The 18910-nt window shown below is 49.7% G+C and overlaps 2 protein-coding genes across 3 annotated transcripts; one reads left to right on the forward strand and one right to left on the reverse strand.

The window, feature by feature from the left end:
• The first annotated feature begins 4684 nt into the window (after positions 1–4684).
• On the forward strand, positions 4685–6376 carry Swsap1 (SWIM-type zinc finger 7 associated protein 1). Its single transcript, XM_021172641.3, has 2 exons — positions 4685–4927; positions 5580–6376. Exons 1-2 carry the CDS (start codon positions 4685–4687, stop codon positions 6171–6173), a joined length of 837 nt encoding a protein of 278 aa, XP_021028300.1. The 3' UTR covers positions 6174–6376.
• A 1468-nt stretch (positions 6377–7844) lies between these two features.
• Positions 7845–12522, reverse strand: Epor (erythropoietin receptor). 2 transcript variants are annotated; one of them, XM_021172648.2, is made up of 8 exons: positions 12277–12522; positions 11138–11270; positions 10624–10799; positions 10380–10537; positions 9611–9764; positions 9445–9532; positions 8703–8790; positions 7845–8612 (listed from the first exon to the last, which is right to left on the reverse strand). In XM_021172648.2, exons 1-8 carry the CDS (start codon positions 12389–12391, stop codon positions 8001–8003), a joined length of 1524 nt encoding a protein of 507 aa, XP_021028307.1. In that variant the 5' UTR covers positions 12392–12522; the 3' UTR covers positions 7845–8000. The 2 variants fall into 2 exon arrangements, with proteins under 2 accessions (XP_021028307.1, XP_085700601.1); XM_085844475.1 differs by lacking the exon at positions 12277–12522 and adding an exon at positions 11505–11578.
• Between the last annotated feature and the right edge of the window lie 6388 nt (positions 12523–18910).

Here is an 18910-nt window from a genome sequence, read left to right on the forward strand (position 1 = left end):
ACAGACATACACAGACACACACAAAGGCACATACACACAGACAGACACACATAGACACTCACATACACACAGGCACACACACTAATAATAACGATGATGATGATGATGGAAAAATTTAAAGCACTGGAGAGGCTGTTAATTCAGAAGAGCTGAATTTGATCCCAAGCACCTACACGGCAGCTCACGACCATCCATAACTCTGTTTCATGGGATCTTCTGCTCCGGGAACACAAGGTGCACACATGGTACACATACATGTGGGTAAAACACACACACACACACACACACACACACACACACTTTTAAAGGAAACAGATCTTTATAGAACAAATGAAGGGACACGTTAGTTTTGGACACCTTTCAAGTAAAGCCTCTACAAGCAGGTGATGTTCAGTCAGAGACTCAAATGAAGTTAAAAAAGAAAGTGGGGGCTGAGGAGAGAGCTCATCAGTTAAAAAGACCTGCCTGCCGCCAGGCCTGACAGCCTGAGTTCAAATCTCAGGGCTCGCACAGTGGAAGGAGAGAACTGACCCCCACTCCCACGGGTCACCCTCTTCCGCTTCTGCAGCATCAACAGTGCCCACAGCCACACATGGGTACACAGAAACATGACTAAAGTTTTAAATTTAAATGCTGGGGAGTTGGCTCAGGGACGAAAATCGCTGGCTGCATTTACAGAGGACCTGGGTTCAATCTAAGCACCCACAACTATCCGTAACTGCAGCTCCAGGGAATCTGACTCTCCTGGCCTCTGCAGGCATCAGGCACACATTTATGCACAGACATACATGCAGGGAAAATAGCCAGATGCCTAAAACATGGATAAATAACTCAAAGGAAAAGAAGAAAACAAAAGAAAGAAGAAAAAGAGGAGGAAGATGAGGAGAAAATGACGACGACAACGACAACGATGACGACGATGGTAATGATGATGATGTTTGGAGAGATGTCCCTTCAGACGTTAATAGCACTTGCTGCTCTTCTTGAGGACCTGGGCTTGGTTTCCAGCACTCACATGGTGGCTCACAATCATCTGTAACTCCAATTCCAGGAGATCTAATGCCCTCTGCTGGCCACCATGGGCACTGCACATTCATGGTGTGTGTGTCTGTGTGTGTGTGTGTGTGTGTGTGTGTGTGTGTGTGTGAAGAGCAAATGACAGCCAGACCTAGTGCTGCAGCCTGCAATCTCAGCTCTTTATGAGATTGAGACAGAAAGGTCATGAGTTCAAGGCTTGCCTGGACTACACAGTACGTTCAAGACCAGACTAGGCAACTTAGGGAGATGAAAGTCTCAATTTAAAAAGAAAATGAAGGACTGGAGAGGTGGCTCAGTGGTTAAGGTCACTGGCCGTTCTTCCAGAAGTTCTGAGTTCAATTCCAGCAACCACATGGTGACTCACAACCATCTGTGATGGGATCCAATGCCCTCTAATGGTGTGTCTACAGTGTCCTCATACATTAAAAAAGAAAAAAAAAAAAAAGGACAAGCAGCGGTGCACATCTTTAATCCTAGCACTCAGGAGGCAGAGGCAGGCACAACTCTGAGTTTGAGGCCTGGCTGATGGAGCAAGTGCCAGGACATCCAGGGCTACATAGAGAAACCCTGCATAAGAAAAAAAGAAAGTAAATAAGTTAATTCAGTAAAGAGTAAAATAAGCAGGAAGGGAGGCTGGAGAAGAACAGCACACATTGCTCTTGCAGCGGGCCTGGATGCAATCCCAGCACTCATATGGTGGCCCAGCCTTGACTTCTCAGGGCACTAGGCTCACATGGTGCACATAGTGCCACATAATGCATATGGGCAACTTTTATAGCCATAAAACAAAAATAAACAAAAAAATTAAGTGGGGCCGGGAAAAAAAAAAAAAGAGGGCCAGGGCTGTGCTCTGCTCGGTGCTCCGTGTTCTCTGAGCTTTGCTCGGTGCTCCATGTTCACTGTGCTCTGCTCAGTGCTCCATGTTCTTTGTGCTTAGCTCAGTGCTCCATGTTCACTTGGCACAGGTGGGGTCCTGCGTGCTGAGAGGAAGAGAGGGAGGAGAGACCAAACCAGTAATCAGCCAGCCAAACAATCAATCAAGCAAATGAACAAACCCAGAGCTAGACAGAGCCCATAGAGCCAACCCTTCCGGTAAGGCGCGTGAAAGGACCTGTGGAGAGTGTGCTGCTGTGCTCTGTGCACTTAAAGCTTTGCAGTGTCAGGCTGTGTCTGGGTGGGGGCTGGAGGCTGAAGCATCAGACTTCCCACAACAGTATAACTGTGCTCAGGGTGTCTGAAGAATCCCACCACATAGTCTTCTCAACCTGTGTCCTAGTGTGTGTGTGTACACGTGTGTGTGTGTATGTGTGTGCACTTGTGTGTGTGTATGTGTGTGCGCGCGCACGTGCAAGGGTCAGGGTGTGGAGTATGAAGTGGGAATACTGTATGGAATGCTTTGTGTCACGTTCAGCTGTTTATGTGTGTGGGGGCAATAGAACTCTGAAAAAGGAATACATACAAAATGCCATAGCATGTGTACGTGTGTGTGCATGCAGGGTGTGTGTACATGCATGGAATGTGTGTTCAGAGGTATGCATGTGTGTGTGCAGGGTATGTGTGTGTGTGCTCAGGGTGAGGGTGCCCAGCTGTGTGTGTGGGTGTACTGGGGGATGTTGTGAAGCTGTTTTCTGTCCCCAGAGGGAAAGAGTAAGCTCAGGAAATCACAGTTCCGCCCTGTTCCTGGGTCTCCAGGCAACCGTACCACTTTGAAGTTACTAGGAGACAAGGTTTCCAGGGAAACAGGCTTGAGTGACAGCTCACGAGCCAAGTTTGGGTGAAGAGACTGGCTGAGAAATCCGGATCACCTACCACTCACCTTGGTTCCCTCAGTTCTTCCTCTTTCATTCAGTGACTTGACAAGAATTGCACTTTTCCAGTGTGGTCATAGACTCTTGTGAATGAAGCCCTCATTCTCTCTCTCTCTCTCTCTCTCTCTCTCTCTCTCTCTCTCTCTCTCTCTCTCTCTCTCTCTTCTCTCTCCACACACACAAATTTCTCTCTTCTCTTAATACAAGCAGGCATTAAGAAGGCCCCAGGCCAAAAAGAAAGTTAGATGACAGGCCTCTTAAAGGGCCCTCATACAGGGAACCTGGGAGAGGTCTCAGTATGTACAGTGCGGGATGTACAGGCATGAGCCTGAGAGTCGACCCATGTAAACACTGGTCACAGGATCGGTCTCGTGGTGGGGCTGTGACGGTTATCCAGTCTGACATACAGAGCAGTGAACAAGATACACTGTGCAAATGAGCTAGAAGGACTGACCTCCACACGATAGGTGGCACAGGTAATCCTGCACACGCCCACACAAAAAAAGATTTAAAAAAAAAAATCCCAGAAATTGGGGCCAGTGAGATGGCTTAGAGGATTCTTGCCTGAAGATCTGTCACCCAGGGTCTGGTGAGATGGCTCAGTGGTTAAAAACACTGACTGCTCTTTCAGAGGTCCTGAGTTCAATTCCCAGCAACCACATGGTGGCTCACAACCATCTACAATGGGATCTGATGATCTCTTCTGGCATGCAGGTATACATGGAGACAGAGCACTCATATACATAAAATAAATAAATAAATCTTTTTTAAAAAATCTGTCATCCAGGGACACACATGGTGGGGGAGAAAGAACTGCATCCCATCCCAGAAGTTGTCCTCAGAGTGCATGCACCCTGTGTCAGTGGGACACACTCACACCAACTAAATAAATGTAATCACCCCCCCCCCCCCATGGAGGGCAGAGTGCCTGCTCAGCATGGACAAAACCCCGAATTTCACCCCCAGCCTTGCATTAATTTATCATAGTGGCACAGGCTAAAATGTCTGGGACCCTACCAAAAAATAAAATTCCCCATATTCAACTATACAGAGTCAAGCAAACAACAGGTCTCTGTGAACTTTCCTTCGGTGACATCAGCAATTGTTCACACCAACACGTTACAATGATCACATGGAATCACAATATTCATTTTGCATGTGGGCAAGCTAAAAGTCTGGTTATCATCATCATTATTATTATTTTTAAAGATAGGTGCTCATGTAACTCAAACCTCAATATATATCTAAGGGAACCTACTTTTTTTTTTTTTGAGACGGTTGCTCTAGACTGGCCTTGATCTTAAGAGATTCACCTGCCTCTGCCACTCAAGTACTGGAATTAAAGGTGCGCGACACTACCGACCGGCTTCTACTTTTTTTAATGTTTAGATTTATTTTTACATGCGTGTGCGTATGCGCGCGGGGCCATAAATATATGGGTGCCACGTGCCCGCGGAGGCCAGAAGAGGGCGTCGGATTCCCTCACACTGTAGTTGTGCATGGCTGAGTCACTTAGTAGATGGTGGGGACTGAACCCGGGTCTTTTGGAGGAGCAGCCAGTGCTCGTAACGACTGAGCCATTCTCTACAGCTCCGACCTAGAGCCTGGGCGTCTCTGGGGAGCGCGTTTGGACCCTCGACCTTCCTTTCCTTTTAATCGATCACACGGCTTCTTGCAGCAATTCCCTCAAAGTACCCACTTCCTCCACGCTCCGCGTTTTGATCATTGGCTGACAGCTCCAGCGACGAACTTAGTCTGTGAGCTATAGCCAATGAGACCTCTCTGTGGGCGGGCCCAAGATGAGATCTCGCTTCTGATTGGTCAGCGGCACTCAGCAAATGGCGGAGGCGCTGAGGCGGGTGCTGAATGCCGGCTGCGCGGCAAGGCCCGGAGAGGATGGCGCTGCCGGGCCGCCATTGCTGTTGCTCGGCGCTCCGCGCTCTGCGCAGACGTCGCTGCTGTTTGCAGCCGCCCTTGAGGCGGCAGGGGAAGGCCGCGGGTCCGTCCTCTTCGTGACGCGAAGGCCCCTTCAGAGCCTGCCGCTCAGTACACCCACAGCGCGAGAGCATTGGCGGCTCCAGGTAAACGGAGGGCTGGACCTGGCAATGCCTTACTCAATGGCGGGCTAGGTCGCGCCTGAGTGACAGTTCGATAGGCAAATGGCAGCGTGGATCGTAGATTCACAACTAAATCGTCATAAAGCGTCTGTGGAAGTGGTGGGTGGAAGAGGCGGAGTAGGCACGTGGGACGGGACAGTGCGGGTTTAGTAAAGAAGAAGTGAAAGACCGTCCTGTGGTCGGGCGGCATTGGCGACACACCAAAACAAACCACCAAAAACAACAACAAAAAATACGGACTGGGACTGAACAGAGAATTTACCTAACATGCGCGAAGCCCTGGGTTCTTTCTATCCCTTTACTTGGTGATATATGCCTGGGATTCAGTTCTCAGGAGGTCAGAAGTGTCAGGCCATCCTTGGCTACAAAACGCATTTGCGACCATCCTGGGTTACATGAGGCCCTGTATTAAAGAAAAAAAAAGTTTTTTCCTTAAATAATCTTGAGCAGTGACAACTGCTGGAGAAGGGCAGGTGACAAGGGTGAAGTATTTGAGCTGGTGCTTCATCCTGGAACTTTACATATGGACCATGAGAGAAAGTATAGAAGAAGTGAGGTAGCCATAATAGGGAGTTTTGACCTCCTATATTAAGTCTAGCCTTTTCTTATCTTCTAGAAGGTTCGATTCCAGTACCCATCCTCAATTCAAGAGCTTCTCCAGCTGCTGGCCTCTGCCCATGAGGCCCCAGCACCGACCCCATCCCTTCTACTCCTGGACGGCCTGGAAGAATATCTCGCAGAGGATCCCAGTGCCCAGGAAGCCGCCTACTTGGCTGCATTGCTTCTGGATACTGCTGCCTTCTTTAGCCACCGTCTTGGAGCCAATGGCAGTTGTGGGCTTGTGGTGGCCCTTGAAACCCAGAAAGAAGCAGAGGCCGATGCCCCACATCTGGCATTACTTAAGCGGTATTTTCCTGCACAGTGCCGGTTGCAGCCAGATGCCCTAGGCTTGGGACAGCATTGCTGCCTTCGAGCCAGCCTAGAGTTGGGCAAACTGAGCCCTAGGACAGAGTGGTCAGTGAGTTTCTTACCCTGTGGAGAGATGAAGGTCACCCCATGGCTTGCCCAGGCTTCTAAGCTCAGCCCAGAGAAAAAAGATTCAAGTGCTGGAAGCCAGTCCTTAACTTTGGGATGTGACAACCTCCCTGGTCCTGGGTCTCCCTCAGATGGGATACTTACTTCAGAGACAGGTGCAGATTCTAAGACCTGAAAAATGTAGATTTTCTGTTTATAAGCTAGCATTATTGTCATCAGGGCTGGCAAGATCCCTTGGCAACAGGCACGATAATTTGACTGATTCCCGGGACCCACGTGGTAGAAAGATAGAACTGACTCCTGCAAGTTGTCTTCTGACCTCCACATTTGGGTGGAAGCACACAGCCCTCCACACTAATGATAAATTAGTAATGAGACCTTTAAGATAAGTAAGGCCAGCAGAGCCTTCCTTTGCCCACTCACCGTTGTCAATGAGATTTAGCCATGTTTCCTAGTTTATCTGCTGCATTTTTTATCCAGACAGGCTCTCTTAAGTCAGGCTAGCCTCAAACTAGATCCTTAGCTGAGGCTGTCCTTGAACTCCTGATCCTCCAGCCTCATCTCTTGAGAGTAGGGCCTATGGAGTACGCTCCTGTTCTTGGCTCCTCTTGCACATTCCATGGGTGCCCGTATCCCAGTTACCTCTGTGTGTTGGCTTACGTAGTCATCCACATGACCTTGCACATGTATTTAGGGTGTACAGTTCCGAGTGGATCCACTCCATATAGAGTATGCACATGTTTAGCTTGCTTAGGACAGGCCAGCTTAGGGAGGGAAAGGTGGGAGATCACAAGTGCAAGGCTATCTTTGGCTACATAAGGTGTGGGCAGCGATGCTGGCTCACACTGGACCCTGTCTCCAAAGCCCAAAGTGGGCCAGGTGTGATGGCACAGGCCTTTAGTTCTAGCATAGAGGCAGGTAGATCTGTATGTATGCAGGTAGATCTGTATGTATGTGTTTAAGAACAGCCTGCTCTACGTGGCAAGTTCCAGACCAACCAGGGCTACATAGGCCCTGCCTCAAAGACAAAAACAAACTAGGGAGCTAGAGGAGAGCCCAGTGGTTAGGAAGTCTCTCATCTAGGGAGTTGGAGAGAGAGCCCAGTGGTGGGGAATTCTCTCACTGTGAAGCCTTGGTTCTCTGTCTGTCTGAGTCATTTCCACTCCCGTGAAAAACCCCTCACCCATATTCCTGAGCATAACCCTAGTAAAACTTTATTGGTTCACCAAATTGGACTTTGGTGGTCTGTGTACTTGGGTTTTCTGTCTGGGCCAGTGGATGTCTGTTCAGGTCCGGCAGGAGATCAACAGTGGATATGGCACTAAGTTTTGGAGCAGTTGTATTGACAGCTAGTGACATATACACTGACCATTATGTCTGTCTGCATGTCGCCAGGTCCAAAAATTCAGTGCCATGTCTTAGGTCCAGGCAAAGATGAGGTCCCAGGCCATGACAGAGGCCTAACATGCAGGAAGCTCAAGTACAGTGCCTGGCACCCCTGAGCTGGGCGTGGTGGAGCATGCCTGGAGCCCCAGCACTGGGGAGGGAAAGACTGAAGCATCGGGAGGTCAAGGTCACCTTCAGCTACCGTGTCTCAAACAACTAAAATCTGGGCCAGCAAGAGAACTCCTGAGGGTTGTGGTGCAGTCTGCAGTCTTTGCAGCAACCCAAAGGCAACATGGGAGGCCGACAGGAGAGAGAAACAAGCACACAGTCAGCTAGCCTGGATCAGGAAATAAGGCAGGAACAAGGTGCATTGAGGTGAGAGGAGAGAATCAACTTCCATACATGAACTGAGGCATGCCTGCACCCACACTCATGTCATGTATACACAAATAAGACAAAGTCAAGGTAGAAAAATCGATATATATATATTTCTATATACAGACATAACTTCATCTTAACATTGCAAGGCTGTCTCTTCCTGCTCAGAGGGCCAAGATCAGCTGTGACTTTAAGTATAGCTTCACCAATCCTGTTCAAGACGTTGTAGGCTGGAGTCCTAGGAGCAGGCCACATAGCTGGGATGCAGAGGCTCTGAGTCTGGGACAAGGCTGTTCTCATAGGGGTGGGAGTAGGGGCCATCAGATGAGTCCCCGTGGACTCCCTGAGAGCCCCCCGAACTGTAATCTGTTGAGATGCCAGAATCGGACACCACAAGGTATAGGTACTTCAAGTGAGGTGGAGTGGGAGGTAGCTCGGGAGGCAGTGCCCGAGGGCACAGGAGCTGAGAGCTGGGGTCCAGGATGGTGTACTCAAAGCTGGAAGGTGAGGTGCCCTCTGGCCTGGGCTTTGAGGCCAAGTCAGACGGGCAGGAAGATGTTTCTGAAGTATCATCCATAGTCGCAGGGTCCACGCTGCCCCCAGGCTCTGAGAGGTTCTCACTGCATGGGCTCCGGGGCAGCAACCACTTATCCAATACCAGGTAGGTATCCTGGGCATGCTCACTGCCCACTGGCTCCAGTAAGGGCCCCTCATCATCTGCCCCAGGATCCCCAGCCTGAGTCACTGCCCAGCGTGGCTCTGAGAGGACCTCTAGGTGAGCAGGTGGATCCTCAGGGAAGGAGCTGCCCGGGCTCCACCATAGACAACCATCACGCTGCAGCAGCCACAGCTGGAAAAAGAACACCTGCGCTCAGAGGCACCTTCAGTGTGCAGCGGCAGCAGCAGCCCCCAGAATAGAGAACACAAACAGGTCACCTACCTGGAAGTTACCCTTGTGGGTGGTGAAGAGACCCTCAAACTCGCTCTCTGGGCTTGGGATGCCAGGCCAGATCTTCTGCTGCAGAGTCCTATTGAAATCGTTAGAAACAAGTCCATGGACCTGTGACACTGAACAACCTGTGCCCTCTCAAACCCACTACCACAGTGACTTTCAGCATTCCTGCAGGAATGAGCAACAGCCTACGAAGGAGGCATTAGCAAGGCCCTACCAAAGGATAACATAATTTTGAAGGATGCATAGGAGTTTGGAATATCCTGCCTCACACTCCCGTCCGTAGGCTAGGGATGGGATCCCCAGAACCACCAAAATTGCATGCATGTTTTTCAACCAAGTAAATAAACGCAGCCATGAAAGGCAAACAGGATGTGTGCTTACAGAAAAGCCGGAAGGGCAAAGCTTTGAGTGCACTGGGAATTATAAATAGCTAGTCAGATCATTAAAGCCACTGGCTTAAATCTTTCCCATTAAACTTTCTGGTTGATTTGACAAAGTTGACGACATTGGGAAATGGAACCCACAAAGGAATGCAGGAAGGAGCCCCCGCTAAGGTCAAGGGAACTCCAGCCACTGCCCAAGAGTGACATTCAGGAGTGTGTGTGTTCTAGCACTGACCTGCTGTTTGTTACCCTGGGCAAGTGCTCACCCCGATCTGAACTTTGCTTTCTCTAGAAAGGGAGATCCCAGGGGACGATCTAAGTCAGAACTCAGGTGAGGGGCTCACCGGCGGTGGGACAGCAGGGCCAGAACCGTCAGCAACAGCGAGATGAGGACCAGAATGAGAGACAGCGTCAAGATGAGAGGGTCCAGGTCTGGGAGGCAAGAAGGTCAGGGAGTTTGCCTGGTGTTTGGCCCAGCTCCTCCTGCACCCCGAGGAACTGGGGCCTCACCGCTAGCGGTCAGTAGTGACGCGGGCTCAGACCAGGCACTCCAGAATCCGCTGAAGCTCGGCTCGGCCATGCGCGCTCGAACAGCAAAGGTGTAGCGCGTCCCGCCCCGCAGGTTGCTCAGTACACACTCAGTGCGGCCTTCCAGGACCTCCACCTGGGGGCGGGTGGAGCCAGGAGACAGCTAACCAACACACCCAGTGAGAAGGGGACTTGGGGGCTTGCACGGAGGCATCTAGTCAGCACCCTAATTATGGGGAGGGTACTTGGGGGTGTTCAAATAATGGTATCAACTGATAAGTCCCGTTCTTGGCTCAAAGCCAATCAGATAGAAGACCCCAAAGTCAGGAACTGGCTGTGGGCCATATAAAGGCAGAGGCAGACACCTGACAGAGATCGCCTCCTTGATATCTGAGAATTTGTACCAGGTTGTGAGAGGGGCCGAAGCTCTCTGATGGGTTGTCCCAGAGGCATGAGCATCCATCAGAAATGTTCATGGGGGTTGGGGGACAGAACTCCAATGGTATGGGCCGACGATATGGCTCAGTGGACCCAAGTGATGGGAATAGAAAGCTCACAAAAATTGTCCTTTGACCTCTACAAGTGCACAGTGGCAAGTGTGCACCTCCCCCACACAAATAAATATCATTTTTAAAATATCTAAATGTCAGGCAAGAGAGCAGTTTTAAAATAGCGATGGGATGTTGGGCACTGGGAGAGGCACTTGAGGGACTTTGGGAAGGTTGGGTGGGGCTGTTCTCTTGGCTCTCACCCTTTGTGTCCCCCCTGCCCGGTTGCCTGCCGACACGTCCACTTCATATCGGATGTGGGTGGTCATAGGTGCTCCAGGAGGTGGCAGCCAGCGCAGCACCACGTGGCTGCCCTCTTCTGCCCTGCGCGCCAGCAGCCCCGCGGGGGCGTCCAGGAGCACTGCAGAAAGTAAAACGGATCCTGTAGGCGGGGACCCAGTTCGGTCCCCACCCCGATCGATGTCGCTCCCATCCTCTCTCACCTACCTACTTCATTGATATGGATGATGCGGTGATAGCGAGGAGAACCGGACGCCTCCGTCACCTGCAGCTCCAGCGGCACAAAACTCGACGTGTCCGCTGTTGGCAGTGAACACCAGAAACGCACGGAGCCGCGGACAGTGGGAGCCTGGTGCAGGCGACATGACTTTCGTGACTCACCCCTGTGCGATCGGGGGAACCAAGAAGAAAAGGTTGAACAAGTAGGGAGGGCAGGAGGTGATTGGAGAGTTTCGGATTTCTTTGACCCACATCGTGGGGACCAGAGCATTTTGACTACCACGATCAGGTAGTGCCCTAATTCCAACGTAATACCTGAGTCCATTGATGGAAAAGAATTATTCCAGCTCCGGCCACCCGTGGACGACCTCCACACCATCCGCACCACCCCCATCCCCTCCTCCGTTCCCGGAGTTTCCCACCCTTAACCTAGTCTCCAGGCCCATCCAGGAAGCTCTGCTGTACCCACCCTTCCTAAGGCCACCCAGTCCTGAGGACTCACTCGAGCTGGTATGAGAAGCTGTAGTTGAAGTCCATCCCAGAGCTCGCCGCTTCCTCCCAGAAACACACCAAGTCTTCCAGGCGTTGGGTGAAGCACAGAAGTTCTTCGGAGCCCCGGGATGCCAGCAGGGCCGCTAGAAAAGGGGATAGCCATGGTGGGGGGAGGGGGAGATCAGGGAAGCCCAGGTCTGCCTTCCACGGTGCCCTTACCCTCCCTCTTGTCGCCTGTGCAGATCCGATAATTTTAGTGCCCCGCCCTCTTCTCCAAAAGGGCCTTCGAGGGGTCTTGCAAAAGTGGGGCCTCAGAACTCCCAAGAGTAGCGACCCCGCCTGCTTTGTTCTACTCCTCAGTGCGCACGCCCACTCACCCTGCAAATTGAGCGCTCTGCGCCCCGCCCTAGCGGGTGTGTGTGAGCGCAGAGAACTCGGCCTCCTATCGGTTCCCGCAGGCACCCGGCTGCCCCCCGATAGCGCCAACCGTGTCCCCCGCCCCCTTCCTCCTCCTAGCAAGCCGTCCAAAGGATCTAGCACCATCCGCCCGCCAAACAGTGTTTACAGTCTGCAGCGGGTCTGTTTCACAGTCTCTGGGAGCTTGATCCCCTCCCCCAGGAGAGCGGACCTAGCACTACCTTACCCTTGCTATTTCTACCATATCACAGACTCCCTTAAAACACGAAACAGAGCCGAATGTGTTGGCTCTTGCAGGTCATCCCAGCAACTGGAGGTGGAAGCAGGAGAATCAGGAATTCAAGCTCAACCTCAATTACATAATGAGTCTCTGAGGGCAGCTTTGGCTACACAGACGCCACCTCAAAACCAGAAACAGTACAGGCAGAGTGACACATGCCTTTCATCCTAGCAGTTCCAGGACATCCTGGAATGTCTAGTGAGATCCTGTTTCAAACAAACAAACAAACAAACAAACAAACAAACAAACAGCCAAAACAATCTTAAGCCTTCTTCTGCCCTGAGCATCACTCCTGGGCGAGTGAGAGGCCCTGAGATGCCTCATCGAGTTCAAGACACCAGTTTGGCCCCTAGGACCCTCCCCCCCCCCCATCTGGAGGTTCAGGAGACATTTAGCCCCTGGGACTCAGGCTGGGAATTCAGGCCACAGCATTGCCCATGTACAGTTCTTACCTTTGCTCTCAAACTTGGGGTCCGGGAGGCTGGGTGAAAGTGCCCAGGCTGCCCCAGCAAGTAGGAGACAGAGGGGGCCAACCCGAGGCCAGAGGGGCACCCTGAGTTGGTCCATGATGCAGCCCTAGCTTCAGGAAGCTCAGGGCTCCAGCGCCCCTGTTTTGTCCCCCCCACCTCTCCTTCCCTTTCCTCTTTCCCCTTTCCCCTAGTCCACAGCTGGGTCAGCAGCAGCTGCCGGACACAGCTGACCAGGAGCTTCTAAGTGGCAGCTCCTTCTAGGGGGCGGGGCCAGCTAGCAGGCTGGGGACAGATAAGCTACAGCCACCAAGGGAACAGGGGCCTTCTTGGGCACAGCCACTGCCTAAAACAGTGTAGGGGGTGGGGCAGACAGCAGAGTTTTTGTTTTGGGTGGCTTTGCTAATGTGGTCACGGACAAGTGACTTAGGGAGTTTCACCTTCTAGTCAGGGCATCTGTGAATCCAGCCTGCTGTGCAGCCTGCAGGCCACAGATGGGAGAGAGGCTCTTGCTCCAGCCAGTATCTCTTCCCCAGCTCAGTTCAAAATAAGAATCCTAAAGGCAACTAGCAACTGGGTGTGTGAGTGGAATCAGGCTGTGCAGTGTGACAGACACGTGCTACGGTGTTTTCTGTTTATGAATACACTGATTTGGGATTATGAGATATTTACTATTTTTAAAATTACATTTGTGTGTGTGTGCATGTAATGTATGTGCATGCACAAATGCAGCAGGATGCATGTGGACAGCACAGAACAACCTGGGGAGTCAGCTCTCTCCTACCTTGTGCTCCTGGTGTTGAGCTTAGGTCTTCAGTATTGGCAGAAAAGTCCTTGGCCAGCTGAGCCATCTCACCTGAGCCATCTGTCTCACAGGTGAGCCCTGATTGTTTTGGAGACAGTGTATCCCAAGCTGACATCAAGCTCCCTGTATAACTAAGGATGATGTTAGACTCCTGGTCCTCCTGCTTTCACTTCCTGGGTGTTGGGATGACAGGCATGCACCACCTATGTGGTGCTGGGACTGGGACCCAGAGCCCCACCTTACTGAGCAAGGGCTCTGCCAACTCTACAGCTCCAGTATTGCTTGCTTTCTTCCATGCAGGATGTCACTAGATAGCCCATGCCGTCTTGGAACTGTGGCAATTCTCCTGACCCAGGCTTCTGAGTGCTGAGATCACAGACCTGTGCTTTCTATAGTTAAAAATAAAAAAACAAAATTGAATGGGGGTAGTGGTACAGCACTTGCCTAGCAGGTGGAAAACCCTGGGTTTATCCCCAGAACCCCCCAAATACAGAGATAGGTGGATGCATACATATACATACATAAGTACATACGTACATACATACATACAGACATACATACATGGGTAGATGCATGGATACATACATACATGAACAGACACATATATGGATATACACATACACACAGATACAAGTATGTATATGTTCATATATGCATACATGCATTGACACACCCATGGACAGATAGGTAGGCAGATAGATGAATAAATACATACATACATACATTCATACATACATATATACATACATTTATGATACAGTGGTTTAAATGAGAATGGCTTTTATAGGCTCATATATTTGAATGTTTGGATCCCAGTTGGTGGACTGGGCTGGAGAGATGGCTCAGCAGTTAAGAGCACTGACTGCTCTTCCAAAGGTCCTGAATTCAATTCCAACAACCACATGGTGTCTCACAACCATCCATAATGAGATCTGATGCTCTCTTCCGGTGTGTCTGAAGACAGCTACAGTGTACTTACATATAATAATAAATAAATCTTAAAATAAATAAATAAATCTTTTTTAAAAAGTGCATCCCTGAGGGCTGGAGAGATGGCTCATGGGTAAAGAGCAGTGGCTACTCTTCCAGAGGACCTGAGTTCAATTCCCAGAACCACAACTGTCTGTAAATCAAGTTCAAGGGGATTTGACACCCTCAGAAAGACATGCACAGGCAAAACACCAATGCACATAAAATAAAAATAAATCATTTTTTTTAAAAAGCTGTGGCCATTTTGGATGAGGTGTGTCACTGGGCGGTCAGCTTTGAGGTTTTGAAAGTCAATGACATGCCCAGTCTCCCTTGTGCTAAGCCTCAGGATCAGATGTGAGCTCTCAGCTACCACTCCAGCACCGTGCTTCCCACCATGATGATACTGGACTCACGCTCTGCAACTGTAAGCAAGTCTCCAATTAAGCCTCTTAGTTTATGAGTTTCCTTGATTGTGGGGTCTCTTCACAGCAATAAACAGTAACTAAGACCCATATATACATACATACATAATATACACATACATGCTACACACTACATACATACTACATACATGCATACATCATACATACATCATACATACATACATACATACATACATACATACATACATACATGAATAGAGAGCCAGGGAGGTGGCTCAGGGGCAGTTTGTCTCCAAGCCAGATGACCTGAGTGACAGATGTGGCACACATAAAATACATACAATATAAACCACACTAAACATATAACACATAAAACAATAGCAATAAAGCCAGAGGTCAGTGTGACGCTCTTCAGAAACCCGTATAGTGGAAGGACAGAACTCATGCCGCAAGTTGTCTTCTGACCTCCACACGTGTACACACAATTTTTATTTAAAAAGACAGTACAAAGGTACATACAGGTAAGAAGCTGGTGTAGTAGCATACATCTGTAATCCCAGTGTTTAGGAAGCTGAGGCAGGAGGACTGCCATAAATTCAACAACAGCCTGGACCACATGTCAAGATCCTGTCTCAAAGTCAATCAAATTGAAAGGCAGATGCCTGAGGTTGGAAGGATCGCTCAGTAGTTAAATCTCTCAAAGGGTTGGATTCCCAGCACCTATATGGTACCTCATAACTGTCTGTGACTCCAGATCCGGGAGATCCAATACCCTCTTCTAGCAACCATGGGCACTGAATGCATGTGGTGTACATGTATACACACAGGCAAAACACTCAAACATGTAAAGCAACAGCAAAAGTCAGATATCACTGCAGCTCTCTTCCTCAGGAAACGGGCTTCTGTAGTGTTTGCATAAGCCTTAAAAGTCCTTTTTGAGGCTGAGCAGTGGTGGCGCACGCCTTTAATCCCAGCACTTGGGAGGCAGAGGCAGGCGGATTTCTGAGTTCGAGGCCAGCCTGGTCTACAGAATGAGTTCCAGGATAGCCAGGGCTACACAGAGACACCCTGTCTCGAAAAACAAAAACAAAACAAAAAATTGGGGGGGGGGGTGCTGGAGATCAGTGGTTAAGAGCACTGACTGCTCTTCCGAAGGTCCTGAGTTCAAATCCCAGCAAACACATGATGGCTCACAACCATCAGTAATGAAATCTGATTCCCTCTTCTGGTGTGTCTTAAGACAGCTGCAGTGTATTTAGATATAATAAATAAATAAATAAATCGTTAGGCTGGAGCAAGTGGGGTTGTCTGGAGCACGATAGTGTACCCATATACATAAAATAAATAAATAAATCTTTAGAAAATGTTTAATAAAATTTCTTTTGATGACAGTCTGGTTATGTATCAAAGGACCAAACGCACGGGGCTCTTCATCCGCTCCTCTTCCCACCCCAGCCCTATGCAGTTACAGCCGTGTGCAACAGTGCCTGGCCTGGAAATGGGTAGGAAGCACTCAGAGGTTAGCTCAAATGAGAGATGACATGTCAAAATAGCCTCCAGGAACTGGTGCTCGTGAAAGAAACCTGGGCTGGAAAGAAGGCTCAACAGCGAGCGCACCCACTGCTCTTGTTTGAGTTCCAGCACCCATTTGGTGGCTCACAACTGTAGCTCCAGTTCAACCCTCACAGGTAAAATAGATAAAAATAAGCAAGTAATTTAAAGCCTAGCTGGGCTTTGTGGGGCACACATTTAGTCCCAGCACTTGGGAGGCAGAGGCACAAAGATCTCTGTGAGTTTAAGGCCAGCCTGGTCTAGAGTGAGTTCCAGGACAGCCACGAATACACAGAGAAATCCTGTCTCCAAAGACAAAAACAAACAAACAAACAAACAAAAAAAAATCAAAAGCAAAAAAATCAGAAAGAAAACCTTCTCAATAAATATTAACAGCATGGGGTTGGGCCAGCGAGAGGGCTCAGTGGGTGCAGGCTTGTGCAGCCCACCCTGACCACCTGAGTTCTAGGACCCACATGGTGGAAGGAGCAGGTGAATTATTAAAAGTGGTCCTCTGACTTCCACGTGTCCTGTCGGGGCATGCACTTTCTCCCTCCCCCCACTTAATAAAATATAAAATTAGAAATGTTAAAAAGCATGGTGTGTACTGAAATGGGCCCTTGACACATGGCCCTTTTGTATCTTCCATTAAGACAATGCACAGAACAGGAATGGCTTTTATCCTCATTCGCCAGCATCCGCTCTTCCTCCTCACAGCTCTTGCATCCACCTTGAAGGCATGTTCTCTGCCCTCGGATATGAAGCTTCTCTGCCAGTTCCATGGATGGGGGTAGAACCTGGTCCTGGCCAATCAGCTGGAAGTCTGGTTCAGGCACGACCATAGCCACCCATGCATGGAGCCTGCTTTGGGATGTCAGCAAATAGGGGCCAGGGCACTGTATCCTGCAGTGCATGGAGCCCGTAAGACTGCCCCTGCTACCCTGAGGGGAGTGAACCTTTGAAGCCTGCAGAAGGTAGGTGCGCTTGTAGCCCCAGAGGAGAGACAGAGCAGGAGGGAACCCTACCACACACAGCAGGTTTGAGGCCACCTTGGCCTGAATGAGATTTTGACTAAAAAAACAATAACAAAAGCAAACAAATAGGAAACAGTAGCAGCCGGGCGGTGGTGGCGCACGCCTTTAATCCCAGCACTTGGGAGGCAGAGGCAGGCGGATTTCTGAGTTCGAGGCCAGCCTGGTCTACAAAGTGAGTTCCAGGACGGCCAGGGCTATACAGAGAAACCCTGTCTCGAAAAACAAAAAACAAAAAACAAAAAAAACAAAAAAAAAAAGGAAACAGTAGCTGAGGAGAAGGCTCAGGAGATAAAGTGCTTGCTGTGCAAGCAAGAGGACCAGAGTTTAAATCCTAGCACTCTTGGAAAAGGCAGGATGAAGAGTCTCTGCATGAAACCTCACTGCTGCGGGATGGAGACAGGGGTCCTTGAAGCTCACTGGCTAGCCAGCCTAGCTGAACGTGAGTGCCAGGCTCAGTGAGAGACCTTGTCTGTCTCAAAAATAAGGTGGATAGCAACACCCCCCCACACACACACACACTCATAATTATGACAGAGACACCCAAGAATGTTCTTTTGTTGTTGTTTGGTTGGTTTGGTTTTCTTACTTTGAATTATTTTATTTATTTTTATGTATATGAGCACACTGTAAGTGTCTTCAGACACACCAGAAGAGGACATTGGATCCCATTACAGATGGTTGTGAGCCACCATGTGGTTGCTGGGAACTGAACTCAGGACCTTTGAAAAAGCAAACAGGACTCTTAACTGCTGAACTGTCTCTCCAGCCCTGATTTGGTTTTCTTTGTGTAGCCTTGGCTATCCTGGAAGTTGCCTCTGCCTCCTGAGTGCTGGGGTCAAGAGTATGTCCTTTTGATACTAGGGCAAACCTAAATAATAGCAGGAAGTGGAAGCAATTTATTTCTGACATTACTGTCCACACGACAGCCGTCGACACAGCAGGTGTTTGGCTGGGGGGGGGGGGGCTCAGGCACCTTCCCTCTTGTGGCTCAGTTATTCAGAGGATGTGACCACCTGACCATCTGCTCACCTCATATCTTCATTGTAACCAGCAGAAATCGGGAAATGTGGAAAGGGAAGACTCACCCTTCCCCTTTAAGAGTAGCCCTTGGAGTTGGCCAGTTGGTGGCATGCGCCTTTAATCCTATCACTCAGGAGGCAGAGCAGGTAGGTCTCTGTGAGTTCAGGGCCAGCCTAATCTATCGAGTGAGTTCCAGGGCAGCCAGGGCTACACATAGAGAAACCTGTCAAAAACAAAACGAAACACAGTAGTCCTTGGAATTGGCCAACTGGGCCAAGAATTAGTCATGTGACCACACTCACGATAGGAGAGTTAGGCAACGCAGCGTTTCCCTTTTTATGGTAGCTCAGGGGCAGGGCACCCACCTACCATGCCCAAAGCCTAACAAAGGGAAAGTGCTCATGTTGTTTTGACACATGGTCTCTTATGTAACTGAGGTTGGCCTTGAACCCACCACACTTCAGCCTCCTGAGCATGGAGTGGCCAGCCCATCTGGAGTACCTTCTGTCTCATAAAAGTGCTTTAACTTTCAGTGGCTAAGGATGGGGGCTCTATTCCCATAGGAAGTGAGTGAATTTGAGGGGGACAATCTTATTCTCAGAACAAATCAGAGTCAAGAGAACAACAAAATCCTGACGATGTCGTTTGAGTTCCTGGATCCCGCGGTACCTGAAGCCAGACCTACTAGGCTTTTCAGATGAGAGGAGGCATAGGACAGTAGGCCCTATTGGCCTTTTGTCTGTTTTAAACAGGTTTGTTATTTTGTATGTATGTCTGTGTGCCACATCTGTGCCTAGTGCCAAGGAAGTAGTAAGTCTGTGTAGTGCTGAGAATAGAACCTGGGGCCTTTACAA

This window comes from Mus caroli, unplaced genomic scaffold, assembly GCF_978045245.1.
Source record: "Mus caroli unplaced genomic scaffold, Mus_caroli_1 scaffold_11, whole genome shotgun sequence".
NCBI lineage: Eukaryota > Metazoa > Chordata > Mammalia > Rodentia > Muridae > Mus > Mus caroli.

Coding starts and splice junctions, on each gene's coding strand:
- Swsap1 (XM_021172641.3), top strand. CDS start 4,685: ATGGCGGAGGCGCTGAGGCGGGTGCTGAATGCCGGCTGCGCGGCAAGG. Junction 4,928..5,579: donor GAGAGCATTGGCGGCTCCAG/GTAAACGGAGGG, acceptor CTTATCTTCTAG/AAGGTTCGATTCCAGTACCC.
- Epor (XM_021172648.2), bottom strand. CDS start 12,391: ATGGACCAACTCAGGGTGCCCCTCTGGCCTCGGGTTGGCCCCCTCTGT. Junction 11,271..12,276: donor CCCCAAGTTTGAGAGCAAAG/GTAAGAACTGTA, acceptor CCCCTTTTCTAG/CGGCCCTGCTGGCATCCCGG. Junction 10,538..10,623: donor CATCCATATCAATGAAGTAG/GTAGGTGAGAGA, acceptor TACTTTCTGCAG/TGCTCCTGGACGCCCCCGCG.